The sequence below is a fragment of the Aedes aegypti genome, unplaced genomic scaffold, assembly GCF_002204515.2.
Source record: "Aedes aegypti strain LVP_AGWG unplaced genomic scaffold, AaegL5.0 Primary Assembly AGWG_AaegL5_hic_scaff_515_PBJ_arrow, whole genome shotgun sequence".
Classification (NCBI taxonomy): Eukaryota; Metazoa; Arthropoda; class Insecta; order Diptera; family Culicidae; genus Aedes; species Aedes aegypti.
The window spans coordinates 49519-69084 of record NW_018736189.1 but is presented as its reverse complement, the minus strand read 5'-3'; the positions used below and the strand labels follow the sequence as shown (position 1 = coordinate 69084).

At 36.1% G+C, this 19566-nt stretch overlaps 1 protein-coding gene across 3 annotated transcripts; it reads right to left on the bottom strand.

The window, feature by feature from the left end:
- Positions 1–1290: 1290 nt before the first annotated feature.
- LOC110681173 lies at positions 1291–12850 on the bottom strand. Of its 3 annotated transcripts, none has more exons than XM_021856946.1 (2): positions 12476–12850; positions 1291–2441 (listed from the first exon to the last, which is right to left on the bottom strand). In XM_021856946.1, the coding sequence occupies exon 2, from the start codon at positions 2425–2427 to the stop codon at positions 1306–1308; it is 1122 nt and encodes a 373-aa protein (XP_021712638.1). In that variant the 5' UTR covers positions 2428–2441; positions 12476–12850; the 3' UTR covers positions 1291–1305. The 3 variants fall into 3 exon arrangements, with proteins under 3 accessions (XP_021712638.1, XP_021712637.1, XP_021712639.1); XM_021856945.1 differs by lacking the exon at positions 12476–12850 and adding an exon at positions 3071–3273; XM_021856947.1 differs by lacking the exon at positions 12476–12850 and adding an exon at positions 2568–2709.
- Between the last annotated feature and the right edge of the window lie 6716 nt (positions 12851–19566).

The window sequence follows — 19566 nt, the reverse complement described above, 5'->3', positions numbered from 1 at the left end:
CGTTGGTCCGTTTGGCGTCGCCGGTGGATACCTGTTCTGACATTCTTTTCTTTCAAACTCCATTTCAAGCCAGTCCCCCCACTTTATCAATAAGAATGTTGACGAATCACGATAATCTGAAGATCGTGACCAGAACGGAGGTAGGATTTATCACTAGGGACCAACCACCACCAATTCTATTAAACAAATGTGACAAAAATAGACAAAACTGCTTGCATTTATAATTAGTGAGGATGTTCTAATTTATTTATCTTTTTATAGATAACAAACGGATGAATCGTGGATAGGACAATCCTTTGACTGTCTTACCCAGGTTTTTTTGTGCATAGTACATGTCCTACGTGTCCTACCCACTTTCCGCGCCACTGTTATCCTAATAAGGATCCTCCTCTCCCATTGATCCACATCTGTTGACAACGTTTGAAATGTCTATATAAATCGTCACTTTTACGTATAATAACCGCGAATTTTAAGGTGTACTTCCGAAAACAACTATATTCTGCAGTTGCACAGTTCTAGGCAATTCCAGCCTACACGGAGAAAACAAGCAACCCATATTTAAGTATTTTTTAACTTATTTTTGAGTTATTTTTCTCTCCCTGTTTCATGCGCTCCTGCTATTGTTGTCAGAGAGCGAAGAGCAAAACAACCCAAACACCCAACCTTAGTGCGTTACCTCAAATTTGAGGAAGTGGCGTACCTAGTACTGGAAGTTGAGTTATTTTATCTGTCGCTTGAGTGAAAAGAATTAGCCAGTAGGTAATTTTTCGCATGGCTGCAAATGAAAACAACTTCAACCCGATCAACTCAAAATTAGGTTAACGCACAAACCCCCCGAATTGAGTGGAATGAACTCACTTTTGAGTACTTCATTTTCTCCGTGTAAGGAATTTTGCTGTTATAAGGTTTTGAAGCTATGAAGCGGTGGTCTTTTAAGGGGCTCCGCAGCTTGAAGGTTGAAGCCGTGGGTTCGATCCCCACCGGAGCACGTGTCGCAGTTTCAATTTCAATTTGTACATTTGACACGTGTTTCGTCGTGTACATGTAGACTTCAAAACTTCAAAAACCTTATATTCTGCAGTGCCTAGAAGGTAATTCTGTTTTGTTTGGCGTCGCCAGAATGGATCATTAAAATAACCAAAACGGCCGCTATGGAAAGCAAAGATAGCGCCACCGTAGCCTTGTGCGTTTGACAGAACAGCAAAGCTGTCATAATGTTAAATCCCATATACAGTGGCGCCTTTGTTTTGATGCGGTGAGCACTGACAAAAACTACATTCAATGATGCATTACTTCTAAGCGACACTAAAAGTCCTGAAAAAAAACACAGATATGAAAGCAATACATACCAGTACAAAAAGGTGGAAATACTGGAGGAAAATACTGTTCCGGACTGACGTAATACTTGGATTTCTTGTTCCGTATTGGTTTCCATTTCTTCGCCAAGCGTCCAAAAATGGAACGCTTGTAACTCAAGTGAGATTCGATAAATTGCAGTAGTTTCGGTACATTTATGAACATGTCGTCGTCAGTTTTAAGCAGATACGTTGCATTCGGACAGTTAGTGCTCGTCCACTCGAGTAGTGATAATGTCTTCAGTGTGAGATTCCGGTAGCTGTCGATAAAATTTCCTCTAATAATATCACTGTACATGTAGTTTTCCGCCGACAGTTGATCCTCAATGCGTTGATCCATGGTGCGTCCCAGCACAAAACCGATCGATATATCCCGTCGAATACCGTAGTGCCCCCAGGACTGCCTAATGGACAACCTTTGTTCGCGATGGGTCGGCGCTGAAGTGACCAGTATAAGTAGATTCACGTCAGATCCTTTGTTCGGACAAATGTTAGTTATAGTGGACGGGTCATCCATGTGACCACGCTCATAAATATCTTTAGTCTTAACTACTTTTTCCGTTGTGACGTCAGCGGGTTTGGCGGGAATTGCTTTAACCGTGGATGTGACATTTTTACTGGTAGGTATGATCAACCTCTTGACTTCTTCCACCGGCTGGGATTCCGATAGTTTGTCTATTCGTTGTATATTATCATTTTCCGCGTCTATTTTGACCGTAGACTCATTTGAGATTAGTGTCGCCTCGCCAAGTTTTTGCAACACATTTGTAATGTTAGTAGATGAACCACAGCCATTCGCTAGGAAGGTAAAGAATCCGCAATTCTTTCGACTCGGTTGTTTCTCCTGCTGCACCGATCGTGATGTCGAGTTTGCCACTTGAAACGCGGCATAGTACTTATCCGAACTATTGGAACGTAACTCCGGGTATCGTTTTAAGGGTGGTATGTCAAACTGTCGACTATTCAGTGTGGAATAGAATATGATGGTCGCCAGTATGATAACACCGAATATCAAATGTGTGATGCGAAAATTTGTGTAGCACATTTTTTTCTGCAGTAATGATCTAACCATTTTCCATGGAAAACCTAGAATTGAAATAAAAATGTGATTAGCGGAACGAGCTTATCAAAGCTTGAATGATATCGTCACTTTATCCCATAAAGAACATCTGGTGTGATTGCGGTTATCAATGGCCAAAATGAAGTACCTACTTTAAGTTCCCATTTGTTCCATAATTCGAGGGAAATGCGAATAATATCAGCTACCACATTTTGAATTTGAGCAGAATTTCACTTCGAATCTGCACATTTCAAATAAAGTGTAACATTATTCCTTAGTGCAATGCTTCCCATTAGGGATCGTTCAAATATTACGTAACGCAATAGGGGGAGAGAGGGGGTCTTACATGGTGTTACGATCCATACAAAAATTTAAAATTTTCCATACAAAAGCTGTTACGTGGGGGAGGGAGAGGGTCTAAATATGGCAAATTTTGCGTTACGTAATATTTGAATGAACCCTTAGGGCTAACGGCGCACCATTATAAACTGATTCAATCCCACTAATGATTTTTTTTTTCAAGCATGGCATCAAATTATCACAATGTTTTTGACACATTCGTCATTCTCCAAGCGCGACCTTGCAGCAATAGCAACAGCAGCAGCAGCAGCGAAGAGGCGAATTCCGAGATTAGCTAGTTGTAAAAATTGCTTACATGGCATACGAAGAAGACGTTCTTAACGCAGCATTAAATTGGTCATCATTGTTTGGTTGGAGAGCCCGAACATGTACATAGAGACGCGACAACCTCAGTTGGTAGTTAATAGCGACGAGTTAACTACTACTGAACACACTTGTATCCGACGACAGTGGTTCCTAATGTGACGTTGTGGCGGACCGGCTATTAAGGAGCGCAAAATTGAATAAAAGAAAATACTTTAATATCTTCTCAATGGTCGTTCTTGTTCCGTATGTGACCACTTATTTTACGACAGACATTTAATTATTGTTTGCTTTAAGGACTGGGTGGCGAAATCAAAATTTCAAAATTCTTAAGTTTTGCTATCGTTCGATCGATTTTGCTGAGATTTTCAGGGAAAATCTCAAATGAGTTATAGGGTAACTCGGGGCATTTATTATTCTATATGATAAGATTTGATTTGACATGTTTTATTCATGCTTAGGCGAATAGAGAAAAAATGATGATTTTTTCTCTAGAGAAAAAAATAAATTTCATGTAGGTTGACCCATCTTGCCCCGTACAAAAATTACGGGGTGAGATGGGTCACGATTTGAAAATTGCTCATTACTTATTGTAGCTTACATTTTTTTAATCAGCTATGAAGAAAAGAAATCCATTAGATTTTTATCCAGGGATTCACAGAAATCCATTTTTAGGTGATCCATCTTGCCCCGTCCCACCATATTTTTGATTCATATATTACTAATTTTGAATTCTGTGATGGTTCCGGAGTTAGGTCCAAATGTGTTGGGGTACCTAGGGTATTTCGAAATGGAAATTATGGGAGAAATGCGAGCAATCTCATCAACAATTCAAAAAAATCTGTTGTTGTTTGTACGAATGTATCACATGGTTTAATTTTGACACTACTGCAGTGCCGGATTTGGGCTTCGGGGGGCCCGGGTCAGATCTCTAGACGCCCTTGGTACAAAATGAGCCCGAAACGCTAAGCATATGAAATTTTAGTATACCGTCAATTCGGGTGAAATTGATCAGTAGGATGGAATTGATCACAATGTCGTACGATTTTTTATTCTTACTAATAGAGCTGGAGATATTTGTTACGTCAAAGAATGTTTATTTCTATGAAAATAATGTAAAATTCCATAATCTTTTTCGGTGCGACATTGACAGACATCTATAAACTTTTAATTTTAAACAAGGATTTAGACATGATTTCAACCTGAAAGTTTTTAAGGATACTTGAAGTATTTCCCTAAAACAGATTTTACCACCGAAATGCGTACCAATTTGTTGTGTTGAACATTTTTGAAATTATTGAAATTTTGTTAGATATCTGGAGATTTCTTTGGGAATTGGCTACATTTAGGTGTTTATAAATTTGATGGTTTGTTATTTCCATAAATATTGCATTGTTGAGAATTTAGCAAGCATATTTGGATTGGAGGAGACCAAATTACGTATGTAGAATTGTTTTGACAAGTGATCAAATTCAACTCTTGTCTGAACTTGTCTGATTTTTTTTATTTCAGAGATGATTTTCAGCACTAATATCACATCTGTATGGAAATGTCGGTATATTAGCCAATGCGGCTCACCGTCGTACTTGTTTTCCTGCATTTATTGGTATTGTCAACATTATGGAAAACAGACTAGAAAAACCGTGAAAAATGATCAATTTTTACCCGAAATTACGGTAACGAAAATCAAATATCCGCAAAAACTCCAGAAATATTGTAGTAATTCTCGAATTTAATTATACTCTCTTCGTAAATGTTGCGTAACATAAATCACCTATATAAAATACTTATATTGTATAATTGTACATAATAGATGATAACAATGAATTTTGACTGTATGTTCTCATTCAAGTGCAAAATTAAAAATGTTTTAGTTGAAATCAAGAATTCATTCATTCATCGAAATTTGGATAACAGATATTTCGATTTAATAATTTTTAATGACAGTCTTTATTGAAGCAATAAGCGAATTGATTAACTGTGTTAGCAAAATTACCTTAATAATCTATCCATTTGCGCCAATTATTTAGGGACCAAGGGAAATATAATTGTGTTTATATGCTGTTGATTTGGATCAATTTTATGGCAAATTCAGAGCTGTTAAAATATTGCACAACTTCAATAAATTCAGTGGATTTGGATCAAAATTATGGTATATTTCAAGCTCTTATAAAAACAAGTTTTCAATGAATAGACCATTTCCGTCAGATCTAACCCCCAGTTTTTGTATTTTTCTTCGAAAAATAATAATTTTTAATGAATATTAACGCCTTTCGATTTTGTTTATATTCTTCTTCTTCTTCTTTTTGGCATTACGTCCCAACTGGGACAAAGCCTGCTTCTCAGATTGGTGTTCTTATGAGCACTTCCACAGTTATTAACTGAGAGCTTTCTTTGCCGATTGACCATTTTTGCATGTGTATATCGTGTGGCAAGTACGAAGATACTCTATGCCCTGGGAATCGAGAAAATTTCCTTTACGAAAAGATCCTCGACCAGCGGGATTCGAACCCACGACCCTCAGCATGGTCACGTTGAATAGCTGCGCGTTTACCGCTACGGCTATCTGGGCCCCTCAGATTTTGTTTATATGCACTCCCAATTTTCTTATGAATTTTTGAAAACATGGATACTCACCACATTTTGAAAAATAACTCGAGATGCGGCACAGTTGGTTCAACCCGGTGGGTGAACTAACGTGCCGCAAGTTTTTCATTGTTTTCTAATAGCTAAAGGCTCCAAAACATATCGGTTTCTTAGGAAAGCTTGTTCAGTAAATTGACAGAGAGCATATAAGCCAAAAAAAATTCACGTGGCATTTGTCGTCATGGATAGTAAAAAATAGCCTCGAATGGAACTAGCGGTACCGTAACTGTTGGGTGGTTGAGAGATTTGTTGTTAGGGGGTGGTTTTGATTTTTGAATCTGTGGAGGAAAATATATGTTTCTTTCAGGAAGACTTGAATCGGGTTGGGCTTGAAACTGCGATTCAGAACGGGCTGTACCAGTTCCAACCTGGTTCAAAAACGTTTGTTTGAGTAATTTCAGGTTAGTTTCGTTAGCGCTCCTGTTTTGGGCGCCCTGACCGGGATCACGGTCAGTTTGAGCGCGCACCTGATTTGACGATTCCAAATGTAAACAAGCATCCCAATGCAGGGGTGGAATCGAAAAACTGTTGAAAATCACCACGCTTATATCCATAGGGTAGAACCAACTGTGCCACATCTCGAATTATTTTTCAAAATGTGGTGAGTATCCATGTTTTCAAAAATTCATAAGAAAATTAGGAGCGCATATAAACAAAATCGGAAAGCGTTAATATTCATTAAAAACGATTGTCTTTCGAAGAAAAAAAACAAAAACCGGGGATTAGATATGACGGAAATGGGACTATTGACATCTTCCACAAGCCGAAACCACCCTCCGGATCCTGCCAAAATTATTCTCCGTGGATCGTGCTTATATAATGAACTGTGGATAGGTTCCGCTTCTCACTGCCCTGCTTCCAGGGTGTCTTCGTTTAGTGGTACTTGTAGTTCCTGTGGTGCTTCAGTTTGCCGTAGTTGATGGCATAGAAGAACACCTGGGAGGGAGAAACCGATACGAAATTTATGTACGTCACAGTGAGCCGAGATTCTGCTGTCACGAAATGTCACTGTGAGCCCAGATCTTAAACACTGGAATAACATGATAATAGCGCGTAATTGATCAAAACATGACCAAAATCAATTCAAAAGTATTCAAAAGTAATGTCACGATAACACCTTTCATTATGATTGAATACAAAGTATTGAAATACGCATCTTTTTACATTTTCGAATAAAAATGAATATTGAATTTTTCCATGTTAGTCCGGAAAGATCGAAGGTACACAATAAAAAAAAAACTAGCGATTTTCATCAAGTCTGCCTTGATTGTCGTTGGCGAACTGGAGTTATCTTGCGGTTTGAGAAAAACTTTGTTTAATATTTCGTGTGTAGTATCGGTGCCTCCCTCCCAGAAGAACACCATTCCGCCGATGATGCCAGTACAGTCGAATTTCGTTCGTTGCACTATATTTAGGTGGGCTTCGTTTTATTTGGGCTCCCGTTAGTTGAGCTATAGCCCACCTAAAACGAAGGCAAACGTTATTTTCTGAAATAAGACGCAATTTATAAATGTTGGTAGCTCTGATTATCTTTTGTTCTATGTTATTTGACTGCTCGAAACTCAGCCCGATTAGCGAAAGTCTTTCACTAGTGGGCTACGGGTTTAGTGCAACGAACGATAGTTGACTGTACTTGTGTTTCCAGCTCCAAAAGGCACGGCCCCAGCGGCAGCCTTGGGTTCTTGTCACGGCGGCCAAACCAAGCACCCTATTCGTTCAGATTCACCTGGCCCAAGGGCGTATCCGGCATGCCGAAGTAACGGGCAGGATCGTAAGGTCCGTGGACCTTCGGGTTGTACTCCGCTGGATAATCACCGAAAGTCATCGCGCACTCTTTTGAGCAGCAATTTCACTTGATCGAAGAAGATTACGCAAATGGGAGCGCAAATCTACACAGCCTGTTGGACGTAAACATTGCGTTTGACGTTTCACACCCTTTTACAGCCTGATGAAGTGGTGTAAGCATGGCTGTAACATCTTTTACCATCATTATAGAATATTATATGAACCGTTTTCGATGTAGAACAAAACGGTGTGTTTTCTTTGACATCGATATATGTATACTGTGGTGGCAGCAAGGACAGCGTCAATGCTTGTGGATGCAGCGATCGTGAGTTTGATCCCAAGCGGTGGGAGGTACTTTAACGTTGTGAACATTAAATCAGATACTTATGATATGAATTCCGGAAGCTGTGTGAAACAGCTTGGAAATAATATTTTTTCAATAATATAGGAAAGCTGTATAAAAATTATTCAACAGTTGCGAAAGGGTTGAGAAAGCGCCTTTCGAAGATGTTACACAGCTACTTGTTGTATAACTGTGGAGATAGAGGTATGAATGAAAGCTGCCAAAATAGTCTAAAAATAGCTGAGTAGATTTGTTAGTAAAAGGATCGCACAGAATCTTTCGTTCGTATGTACAGCGCCTAGGGTTATCATCCGTCCTGATTTAGCAGGACATGTCCTGATTTTAAGATTCTGTTGAGGCGTCCTGATTTATTTTTCATATTTCAAGTTTTGTCCTGCTTGGCGAACACCGTGGAATATCATAGATATTTCGGATTAGGAAAAGCTATCCTCATGCCAAAAAACAGCAAGAATGTTCAAATGGAATCTATTCCAAAATCTATGTTGCGTTTTGTGGTTCAGAAATCGAGTTCTGCCGCATTGAAAGTTTGGGATGCGTTTCATACTGTGTCACAATACCTTCAAATTCAGTCGATGTTTGACAATATGTTATTAATAAAATCATTTGAGCTCGTGTAAGTGTTGGTTATTTTATGTCTTGAGAGTCATCGGAAATTCGTGTTAAGCGTTTCGTAGAATGTAAATTGTAAAATGTCAGGAAAACTTGTACAATATTAGGTGTCCATAGCTCAAACTCCCGAGAAGCTATAGGCCTTAGATATACTCCACCACCCTAGAGTAGTCACGCAGCCACCTACCTTTTTTCTTCCGTTGAGCATATTCTAACTGCGACCATTTGATCTTCCAGTAAAGTTAATATGTATTTATAAACACCATGGCCGAAACTACAAAATTAAAGTTGGTAAGCCCTTCGTGAGTTTCTGGAAAAATCCTTAACGAATAACTCTTAGAATCGTCTTGAAAACACTGTCGGTTTCCAGTACAAAATTTTCCCAGATTTCTCTCAAAAACTTTGATTATTTTTATAGGACTCTTCATGAATTTCTAGCGAGATCCTTAGCGAATTATTACGAGATCGTAAGCTTCTTTGTAAAAATTCTAAAAAGATTCTAAGCACATTCTTTTTGAAACCATGATTCGAAGAATCCAAGTGACATTTCCTCGATCTTTGATATATCTCTGAAAAGACTTTAAGCAGATTTCAAATGTTTTTTAGATTCTATGAAATATATTCTTGGGAATTTTCTTGCAGAATCTTGATCAGTGAGATTGGCGAGATTGTTGAAGGTTTTCTTGGACTTAACGATCAACGCTCCGTCATCGTAATCATCGAAACTTCAAAAGCAGTTTTTCTGTTCAAAACTAAAAATTATTCGATGTAAATGTGTTCACTGTGTTTCGGTTGGAGAATACAATACAGTGAACACATTATCCTAAAAACATTCTTGATTTTGAACGAAAAAACTGCTTTTGAAAATTCCGAAATCAATGACGGATCCTGCCCCCTTAATAGATAAATGGATGTTCAAAGACCGTCAGTAGATTGTTAAAGGATTACTGACGTGATGCTTGATGTAATTTTAGGTGACAGTCTGACAAACAGGATTTCTACTGTGGATTTTGACTTCGAACAATAACTTTGAGAAAATACTTGTCAGTAAAAACACACTAGAGTCTTCGTAAAAGGGATAGATTAATGGCTTGTAAAATTGCTAATTATAATTAAATTTAAATTTATGCTTATGCTCATTCCCGTCAATTAGAAGTTTCTCGAGATCGTACACTACAAGTCCTCAACGTTAAAAATTAAAAGAAAATCTTTGTAATCACTGCTGGTCGGAATATGAGCCATATTCAGAATTTGAGACAAAATGGAATTTGTACAGGAAAATTGCAAATTGTCCTGATTTTGAATCTCCAGGAAATGGTCACCCTACAGCGCCTTTACTCAGCATAAAGCCGTATAATTGTACGCCTCCTAGTGGTATTCTAGTTTGCTTTAAATGATTTTGAAGAATAATATAATTTTTTGATGTGCAGATATTTCTTAAATGCACGGTGAATGGTAGCTTGACGGTATGAGTTCTCCGGCCAAACCACTTAAGGCCTAGAACAATTAACTTTTCCAATTTTAAAGTCAATGAAATATTATTGAAGTTTTAAATGTGTATCCGCTCATGCCCCTGTTTCCGCTCAAAAGTGTAAAACTTGATTTTTCGTGCCATAATTCAAATTTTTTCGCGCGGGTATATTCTAGCAATATTAACAACTTTTAAATGAAGTCGTCTGACGGTATTTTCATTTGATAAAATAATTCTTTATATGTATTGAAAACACAAGACCTCGTGAGCGGTTATTGGATCACTAGGTATTTTTGTGTGTTCCAATAACCGCTCACGCAAAAAATTAAAATTCGAAAATAATGTCAATTTTAGTATACAACCTTCTTTATTGCAGTAGTAGCTATGATTTGACTATAAAAAATATCAGGATAAATAACAAAATTCGAAACAATGCATGTTTTAGTTAGTTCGTCACGAAATCTGTTCACCGTGAGCGGAAATAGGAACACTTAGTTGCAGTAACAAATGCAATTAAATATTTTTTTATGAAAGTTTTTTTTCCATTTTTTTTGTTTTGCCGCTGATTACCTATACTTGGACATAAAAATAGTATTGATCGACACAATAGTTATTTTATTATACACATTTGAACACATAACTTCCCTTAAATGAGCGGATTCTAGTGCACTGATGGTATACCATTCAATTCCGCTAGAGCATAGGTTCCCAAACTTTTCAGAGGCACGATCCACCTGACCATCATGCGTATTCTTCACGACCCACCAGGGAAAATCTTAAATAAATAAGTTTTTGCGTACAACTTTTTTGTAACCTTTGCCTTATTGACAATGGGATTCAATCGCAAGAGGTTAAAAGTTACATAACTCTAAATGTTTTCAACATTGAAAGTGTAGGAATTTGTGTTCTATGCATTTCTAGTCTCATATATCTATCAAGATATAAATTCAAATATTATAATTACCTAGAACATATATCATTTTTCATCATTATCCGTATTAAATTTTCAGAACCAAAACATTCATATACCTCAGAGAAAAGTATTCAAATAACACAGAAATAATAATATCAACCATTCTTAAGATAAAACAAGGAACGAGCAGCTTCTTTAGGATGGAGAGACTACGACTCTTAAAAATGCGTGAAAATTAAAGCCGCCATATTTGGGTTCTAGCATCTTTGAGCAAACGTAGCTCCATAAAACTGACAGACTATGATCATTTTTATGATTTATCAGGAGTGGTGGTAGTCAGCTAAAATTCATTGAAAATTTAACCGTTTTTGGTTGAATCTATCGTATAAATTTTCAAAATTTGAGTTTCGCAACATTTAGCAAACCTTCACTGTAATATCAATAGAAAATAAATGGTGTGCATTTCTAAAAATCTATCACAATTCCATATACAGCAAAGTTGTTGTTTAAACATTATTATTTTTGCAAAACTATTCGAATACGGTAATAAATATATGATTCGAAAGAAGGGCTTTAGCAGTAAACCAATTTTTCTCATCAAAATTTGTAAAATCGTCATCATCTCAAGCATGTTGAAAATGTATATTTCAAGAATCTTGGTCGAGATTCAACTGATCTTCGGACTGATTTTTTAATAAATGGCATTTTTTAATAAATGGCAGTGTGACGAACAACGTCAAACCAATTTTTTTTTTTTTCAGAATATTTGAACCTAAAATACCAAAAGCCTAGAGAACAGATTTTTTCTCGCGACCCACCAAAGATCGGCTCACGACCCCCCTAGGGGTCGCGACCCACAGTTTGGGAAACTATGCGCTAGAGTGTGTATCCTTTGACGGATACGCGTATTTCGAACTGAACTGTGTTCAGTGTCGTGTACTAGACTCGACTTATATTTTTAAAGATTCCATATATTTTTAAAGTATGGATAGAAACCATCATACAAACCTATTATCGGTTGTTTAGACATTAAGAATATTATTTAAAAAAAAAACAGATTTGCGCCAAAAAATGGAAAAATGAGACACTTGTCAATGTTTTACAGAAAAACGTCCGACACGACTCGATTTCATGTAATTGTTTACTTTACGTCAGCCTATTTCCATACTGTTATGAGAATAATCACTTTTATTTTTTTATATAATTAATTCTGATTCTCCTATTGGACCAATGTTTGAGAACCCCTGCTCATGTGTCTATGTAGGTATAAATTTGTTTGGCATTCAATCCATTTAGTTTTTTTATGATTTTCCAACAGCAAGAATCCTAATGAACAGAACCTATCCACTGCACCAATTAAGCAATTGAGCCTTGCATTATAAATGCATTTAGATGGCTCACTGGGCCACAAACATCAGAAGACGTGTCAAGATACCCGTAGCTAATGTATCTAATATTAGTTCCAAATGAGTTTCAAGAGCCCTCGCACTGGCATTGAAGTGGCTCTCTCTCCAGTGCTGGCGTAATCTGGTTGAGACTTGAACCATACATACTTTGTCGTGTGGAACCCCAGGAAAGATATCATGAGAAACTAAACCCAAAAACTTACGTGGTGATTCGTACTCCTAAGATGCCTAAAATAATGTCTATGCTCGAACTGCGATTTTACAATTTAATACGCCGATGATGACGAGGCTCTTCCACTAGCAGCGCAATCCGTCTATCCATGATCCATCCAGTTTGCTCTCGAAATTGTGTAAACAGATTTCCTATATCACTTTTGAACTAGCTGAGCGCGACACGGAAACGGCAGAACTTTCAAACTTCATCTTTCTGATAATGACCAAAAATGCGAGAATCCCCGATTGAATCATAAAAGAGTCAATGCCTATGTGAAGATATAATAAAAGCAAACAGTTTTTGATGTTTCTACGGTTCTTCCTTGTACGCCTCTTTGCTTCAGCAGCTCAATGACACATGTCACAATCAACGGGGTGGTCAGCGTCAGAGAAGTAATTGTGACATAATAAAACAGAAGACTAACACAAACGTATGCATACTAGCAACATAGTGTCTTACAACCCACTACATAGAACTCAGCGATAGTATTTGGCGCACCCTAATGCAGCAAGAGAGTCCACCAGATGGAGCTGTACAGTACCAATGAGGCTAAAATCGTGGTACGGAGATTAGAACATGCGTCATTGAATTGAACACTCAGAAACACGGGTAGTCACAGAATGACTAAATTTTATGTCGTTTTCGTTTTTAGGAACTGGGTCGGTGATCAACACATAAATAAACAAACGTCAAACAAATTGTAGTCCGGTCGAACCTGAATCGGGTTGGGGTAGAAACTGTGATTCAGAACGGGTTGCGCCAGTTCCAACCTGGGTTCAAAAACGAATTCGACATTAGTAATTTATGACTATTTTCTATCTGCCTCTCTTTCATCCTGCAGGGAATTTTATTCCTATTTGTCAATTTACCTGGGTTGAAGCATCGCTAAGCTTCAACCCAGTCGAAATGACAGTTAGTGTGAAAACTCACAGCAGAATGAAAGAGAGGCAGATAGAAAATAGTCATTAATGCATAAACTTTAGTAATTCTGTGACTATTTTTATTTCTGAGTGAATGAAAGAAAGCTTATTTCTATATTACACACTACAATAGGCATTGGCGAACTCTTCAAGCGCGAAAGGCTACTATAATAAAGCCCAAAATTGGCTGAATTCTCAAGGTTGGGTTTAGTAAATTTGCAATTGAATCCATAAAAAAATAAACTCAAATTTGGGTAGATTCAACGCAAAATTGAGTTCTTTCAGCTCAACTCCAGCTTGAGAATAATTTATTTACTCAAATTTGGGCTGACTTCTATTAAGTAGATGTAGCTCTCTTTATTTTTGACAACATTCGTGGGAAATTATCGATTTACTTAATTGTGAGTTTGCAAACTAAAAAAAAATGTATTTTTTACGCCGTATAATAACTAGGTATATATAAATGTTTTTTTTTGCAAATTGTTTAGCTTGCTGGCGGTCCACCAATACCTGTTGTTGGTAAGCTAGATCTCAGTTATTTATGGATGGACCTATTAGAATGAAATTTTCATAGAACACCAGACATAACTTGAATTTTAACATATATTTTTGAATGATTTTTTTCAATCACGAGTTTAAAAGTAATAACGATTTTACTAAAGTTTACACTTTTCGTCGAACAATTCAAAACCATTTATCTGAAAATCTAATAGCCCTACAAAAAAACTGTTTTCAGCAAATTTGTTTGTCTTACTAAAAACTACAACTGTGCTGAAGATATCATAAAGCTATTTGTTAAGTCATGTCAATTATAAAAAATCGCCAAAAAATTCACTTTGGAGCGGTTCCACAGAAAATGACGACTTTTTTCCCAAATTTCATTTTATATTTTTTGATTTGGATGAAATTTTGCACATGTTTTCTTTATGCCCAAAAATGCCTTTTTGCATCATCGGTTCGCCATTTTGACTCTAGCCTTACTTTTAAGAAGGGCCTAAGAAAAAAATCCTTAATAATTTAAAAAAAATATAACTTAGAAACGGTTTGTCCGATCAGTTTGGTGTCTTCCGCAAAGTTTTAGGTTATTGTTGGGACTATCTGGAAAAAAGTAAACACTGTAAAAAAAAAATGTTGTATTTTTTTATATTTCAAAAATAAAGCTTAAAAATCCATTTTCTCAAAAATCGTTTTTTTTTTTAATTTTTCAATATGCTAAAGTAGACAAAAAATGAAGTCTTTTGCACAGTGGGTCAAGATGGAGAAATCATGGACAAAAAAGTTATGATTTTTTAAAAAAAGGTAAATTTTTGAAAATGGTCATAATAAACTTTTTGAATGTTTTTCAACTCGATTTTATGAAAGTATGCAAAATTTACTACAAAAAAGGTATACGGGAAAATCAGGCTAACTTTTACCGTTTTGAAGATACAGTGATTTTAATACAAAATTATGATGTAATTTTCAATTTTCGGTCATTTTCGAATGTTTTTCGAGGCTCATAAGCCTAAAAATGTGTTCATTGTCTGAAAGAGCAGATAGTTTTTGACTAGAATGTTTGAAAAAATATTCGGGTCTATTCTGCGCGGCGTGTGAGGTGACACGAGTCGAATGAGGTGACAATTGTCGACTCGCTCCCATTTGATTAACATTAGTCGTCTCACGTCACTCGCGGTGAGAGCGAGTCGTCTCGACTCACACGCCGCGCAGAATAGGCACAATTGATTTGGTAATTTTTCATGGTATGAGGCGAAATAAAAAATGTGCCCTGTAAAAATAATTTATTTATTTTTTTAACGAAACACAACTTCAACATTCAACATTGTGATATTTTGATATGTAATTATCAAGAAAATATGGAACAAAATGTTAAAAGTTTAAAATAACAAAATAACAAATATAAAGCAATCAATACGTGAAATGCATTTATACCGATTTAAGATAATCGTGCCTATTCTGCGCGGCGTGTGAGGTGACACGAGTCGAATGGGGTGACAATTGTCGACTCGCTCCCATTTGATTAACATTAGTCGTCTCACGTCACTCGCGGTGAGAGCGACTCGTCTCGACTCACACGCCGCGCAGAATAAGCACAAATGAAATATTTCCATTCGAAAACAAAAGCTTTATGAGTAGAGGAGTAACGTGCCCAGTTCTTCTTCTTCTTCTTTCTGGCGTTACGTCCCTACTGGGACAGAGCCTGCTTCTCAGCTTAGTGTTCTTATGAGCACTTCCACAGTTATTAACTGAGAGCTTACTATGCCAATGACCATTTTTGCATGCGTATATCGTGTGGCAGGTACGAAGATACTCTATGCCCTGGGAAGTCGAGAAAATTTCCAACCCGAAAAGATCCTCGACCGGTGGGATTCGAACCCACGACCCTCAGCTTGGTCTTGCTGAATAGCTGCGCGTTTACCGCTACGGCTATCTGGGCCCAGTTGTCTCACACAAATATACCTGATGTTTTCTTAAAGTACAGCACGTTGGTTTTTTTTTGTGGTCGGACAGAAACGTACCTAATAGTTGATTCAAGTACCCATGTTGGTATAAAAAAGAGCTGATGCAGCAAAGACACAAGCAAGTGATAAACAAGCAAGTGATAATCAAGTGAAAAGTAAAAGATAGCTTAGATCAATGAAGTATAAAATGAACACCATCAACAAAGGTTGTGTAAATGTGTTTTCAAAAAAGTATTCAAAAAGTTACCGAAATCTCACGGAAAGTAATATTGCCAAATTAGTTGAACTAGGATTTGCAGATAAAAATCAGCTTAATAAACAATTTAAAATTTGCGATTCGTGTCGTTTACAGTTGACCAAAAGAACAGCATTATCAAGCAGTGATGACTTATCAAGTAGTGAAGAGGAAGATGTTTGCATGGAAGAGGACACAATAGAAGCATCAGCATCAGCAACTTCAATACAGTCAACGGATTCCAATATGAATATTCCTAGTCAGGAGTCATTGGAAGCAACGTCAGCAACTTCAAGCGAATCAACGAACTCCAACTTGAATGTTTCTAGTAAGGAGACATTAGAAGCATAATAACTTGCAGTAAAGAGAATTTGTAGCTATATGTGATTTTACAGAAAATTGCACTTTTGTACTTCAGGATGAAGTTCAAAGTCATCACTGGAATGCGCAGCAAGCAACTATCCATCCATTTGCGATTTATTTTAAGGAAAATGGCATGCTCAATCATTTAAGCTTTGTAGTAATTTCCGAAGATTTGCGGCATGATTCTATATCTGTTAACTTATTTATCTCAAAAATGATAAATTTTATATGCCAAGAAAAGCACTTAAATTTGAACAACATTTATTTCATGTCCGATGGAGCTGCATCACAATATAAAAATAGAAAGAACTTTTCTAGTCTTTGCCAATTTAAGAAAAACTATGATAAGGTACCGCGGGGCAAGTGGGTAAATGGGGTAAGTGAAAACAATTGATGTATTTCACTGAATTTGTGAAATAACGTTTTGAACTCATGCGTAAACCTTTGAGGCCATTGAGAACATTACGATAGGTAAGATATTTCTGAGATTTTCCAGCCATTATTGCATAATAGAGTGAAAAATTGTTAACCTGTCAACTGTTACTCCGTAACAAGTTGGCAGCGTACAATCTTATTTTAATATTTTCAGTGGAAAAAAGTTTCGGAAAACAATTTCCTGTACCACTTCTTAGCTGTCCTCGGTGACAGTTTCAAACTGCAATAAAAAAAAAATTTAGAATTAATTCGACGTAGACCTAAAAATAACTAAATTAAAACACCGTCAATTTTCTTATCAGGTGGGGCAAGTGAAAAGTTTATCATTAGAGATTGAATTTGTGTTTTCTCTTTAGGTTGCCATAAGTAAACATGGTTCGCAATTATCATAGAAAAACATAACGTGCTGATAATTCAAGTAACACTATACTCAAGCGTTAAAAGCTGTTAGAAATCATTGAACTTCTCTAAAAGATGTTGCCAAACATTACAATATTAATATGTCTACTTCGGGCAGCCAATTAAAAGGAAAACGTTGACTGAAAAGTTGCAATATTAGAGAACACACGGAAATCTCGTGGAATGTCTATGTAAAGCTAGTTCAAAACATAAAAATGGGATATAGGTCTATCCACATAAAAAAGATTCTAAATACGTTATTGAAGGATTCCGTTTGATTTCTCCCGAAGAGTTATCCGACGTCATATCCGATTTTCTCAAAAACAAATAACGAGCGGTGGGAATTATACAGAGCAGAAATGCAATTGCTGTCCTATAATGTAAGAACTAACATTGGAAATGTTGCAGTTATAATGTTGTCGAATCATTTCAACTAACATAACTGAACAGAAGAAAATTCAAGTGAAAAGAATAACATTTTCTTTGTTTACATTTTACTTATGTTATTGTTCATTGGGAAGCCTTAACAAATGTTAAAGCTTATAGAAATCGTGGATATAACTGTTTATTTTTGAATTAATTATTCAAAACGGTAAACTTTTCACTTGCCCCACTTTTGGGACAAGTGAAAAGTAAAGAGACATATTTCAAAAACTTTTTCTTTATTTTTTTCTTTAATTTTTCATATAAATCAATTTCAGCATACTGCTTATATTTTGTGGGAGTCAAGCTAAAAAATATACACGACCTCATTTGTTTCAATTTGAAGTCTCTAGAACTTGAAGAATCTCAACTATGCGAATTTCATTACCCACTTGCCCCACGGTACCTTATAGATGTTGAATGGCATTTTTTCGCAACATCGCATGGCAAAGGGCCCTGCGATGCATTAGGGGGAACAATAAAACGCATGGCTACAAGGGCTAGTCTAGCTAAAGAACGTGAACATCCCATCAAAAATTGCAAGGAATTATTTGATTGGGCTCAAAAGCGAAAGGAGGAGCAACTAACACAAATTTTATTTTCTTATGCAACTACAACAGAGTATGAACATATCAAGGAGCAGCTTAATGAACAATATTCGAAAGCAATAACTATTCATGGAATACAAAAATACCATTCATTTATTCCAGTTTCCGTAGATAAAATAGAAGTTAGGCAATTTTCAAACTGTAATGATGGTAAAAAAATCGTAAACATTATGAAAAAGTAAGAAATCTGTATCCAAATAGGACGCTCCATCATTGTATAAGAACATGAAATAAAATGCTTTCAGAAAAAAAATATTCTTTATTTTATCAACTCGAAAAACATCCGAAAACAACAAAAAGTTGTGAATTTTCAGTAAATTTAATTTTAAAATCGCTGTATCTTGGAAACGGTAGCAATTAGCAAAATTTTCTCGTGCACCTTTTTTGTTGCAAATTTTGCGTACTTTTATAAAATCGGGTCGAAAAGCATTCACAAAGTTTATTTAGACCATATTGAAAAATCAACCTTTTTTTAAAAAATCATAACTTTTTTGTCCATGATTTCTCCATCTTGACCCACTGTGCAAAAGACTCCATTTTTTGTCTTCTTCAAAATATGAAAAAATAAAAAAAAAATCAAAAAAACGATTTTTGAGAAAATGGATTTTTAAGCTTTATTTACAAAATAAAAAATAAAATTACAACATTTTATTTACAGTGTATATTTTTTCCAGATAGTTCCAACAATAACCTAAAACTTTGCGGAAGACACCAAACTGATCAGACAAATAGTTCCTGAGTTTTAATTTTTTGAAAATTGTTAAGGCTTTTTTTCTTAGGCCCTTCTTAAAAGTAACGCTAGGGTAAAAATGGCGAACCGATGATGCAAATAGGCATTTTTGGGTATAAAGAAAGAATATGCAAAATTTCAGCCAAATCAAAAACTACAAAAGTAAACCAACATTCGAATTCAAATGGAACCGCTCTTTGAATAAACCGTTTTTGCTTTTAAACTCGGGGTTGGAATAATCACTCAAAAATATATGTTAAAAGTCAAGTTATTTCTGAAGCACTGTACAAATTTCATTCAAATCGGTCCAACTTTCTAAAGTTGACCATTTTGTATGGAAAATCGAAAAACTTGCAAATGCATATTCTAGCGAAAAGTATGTATGTATGCCATCAAATACCAAATTGAGCAAAACATTGAAGAAGGTATCATTTTGCAAACGAATTTCTTTTGTATAAAATTTACACAATCATATTCTGCAACCGACATCACATAAAACAGTGTAATG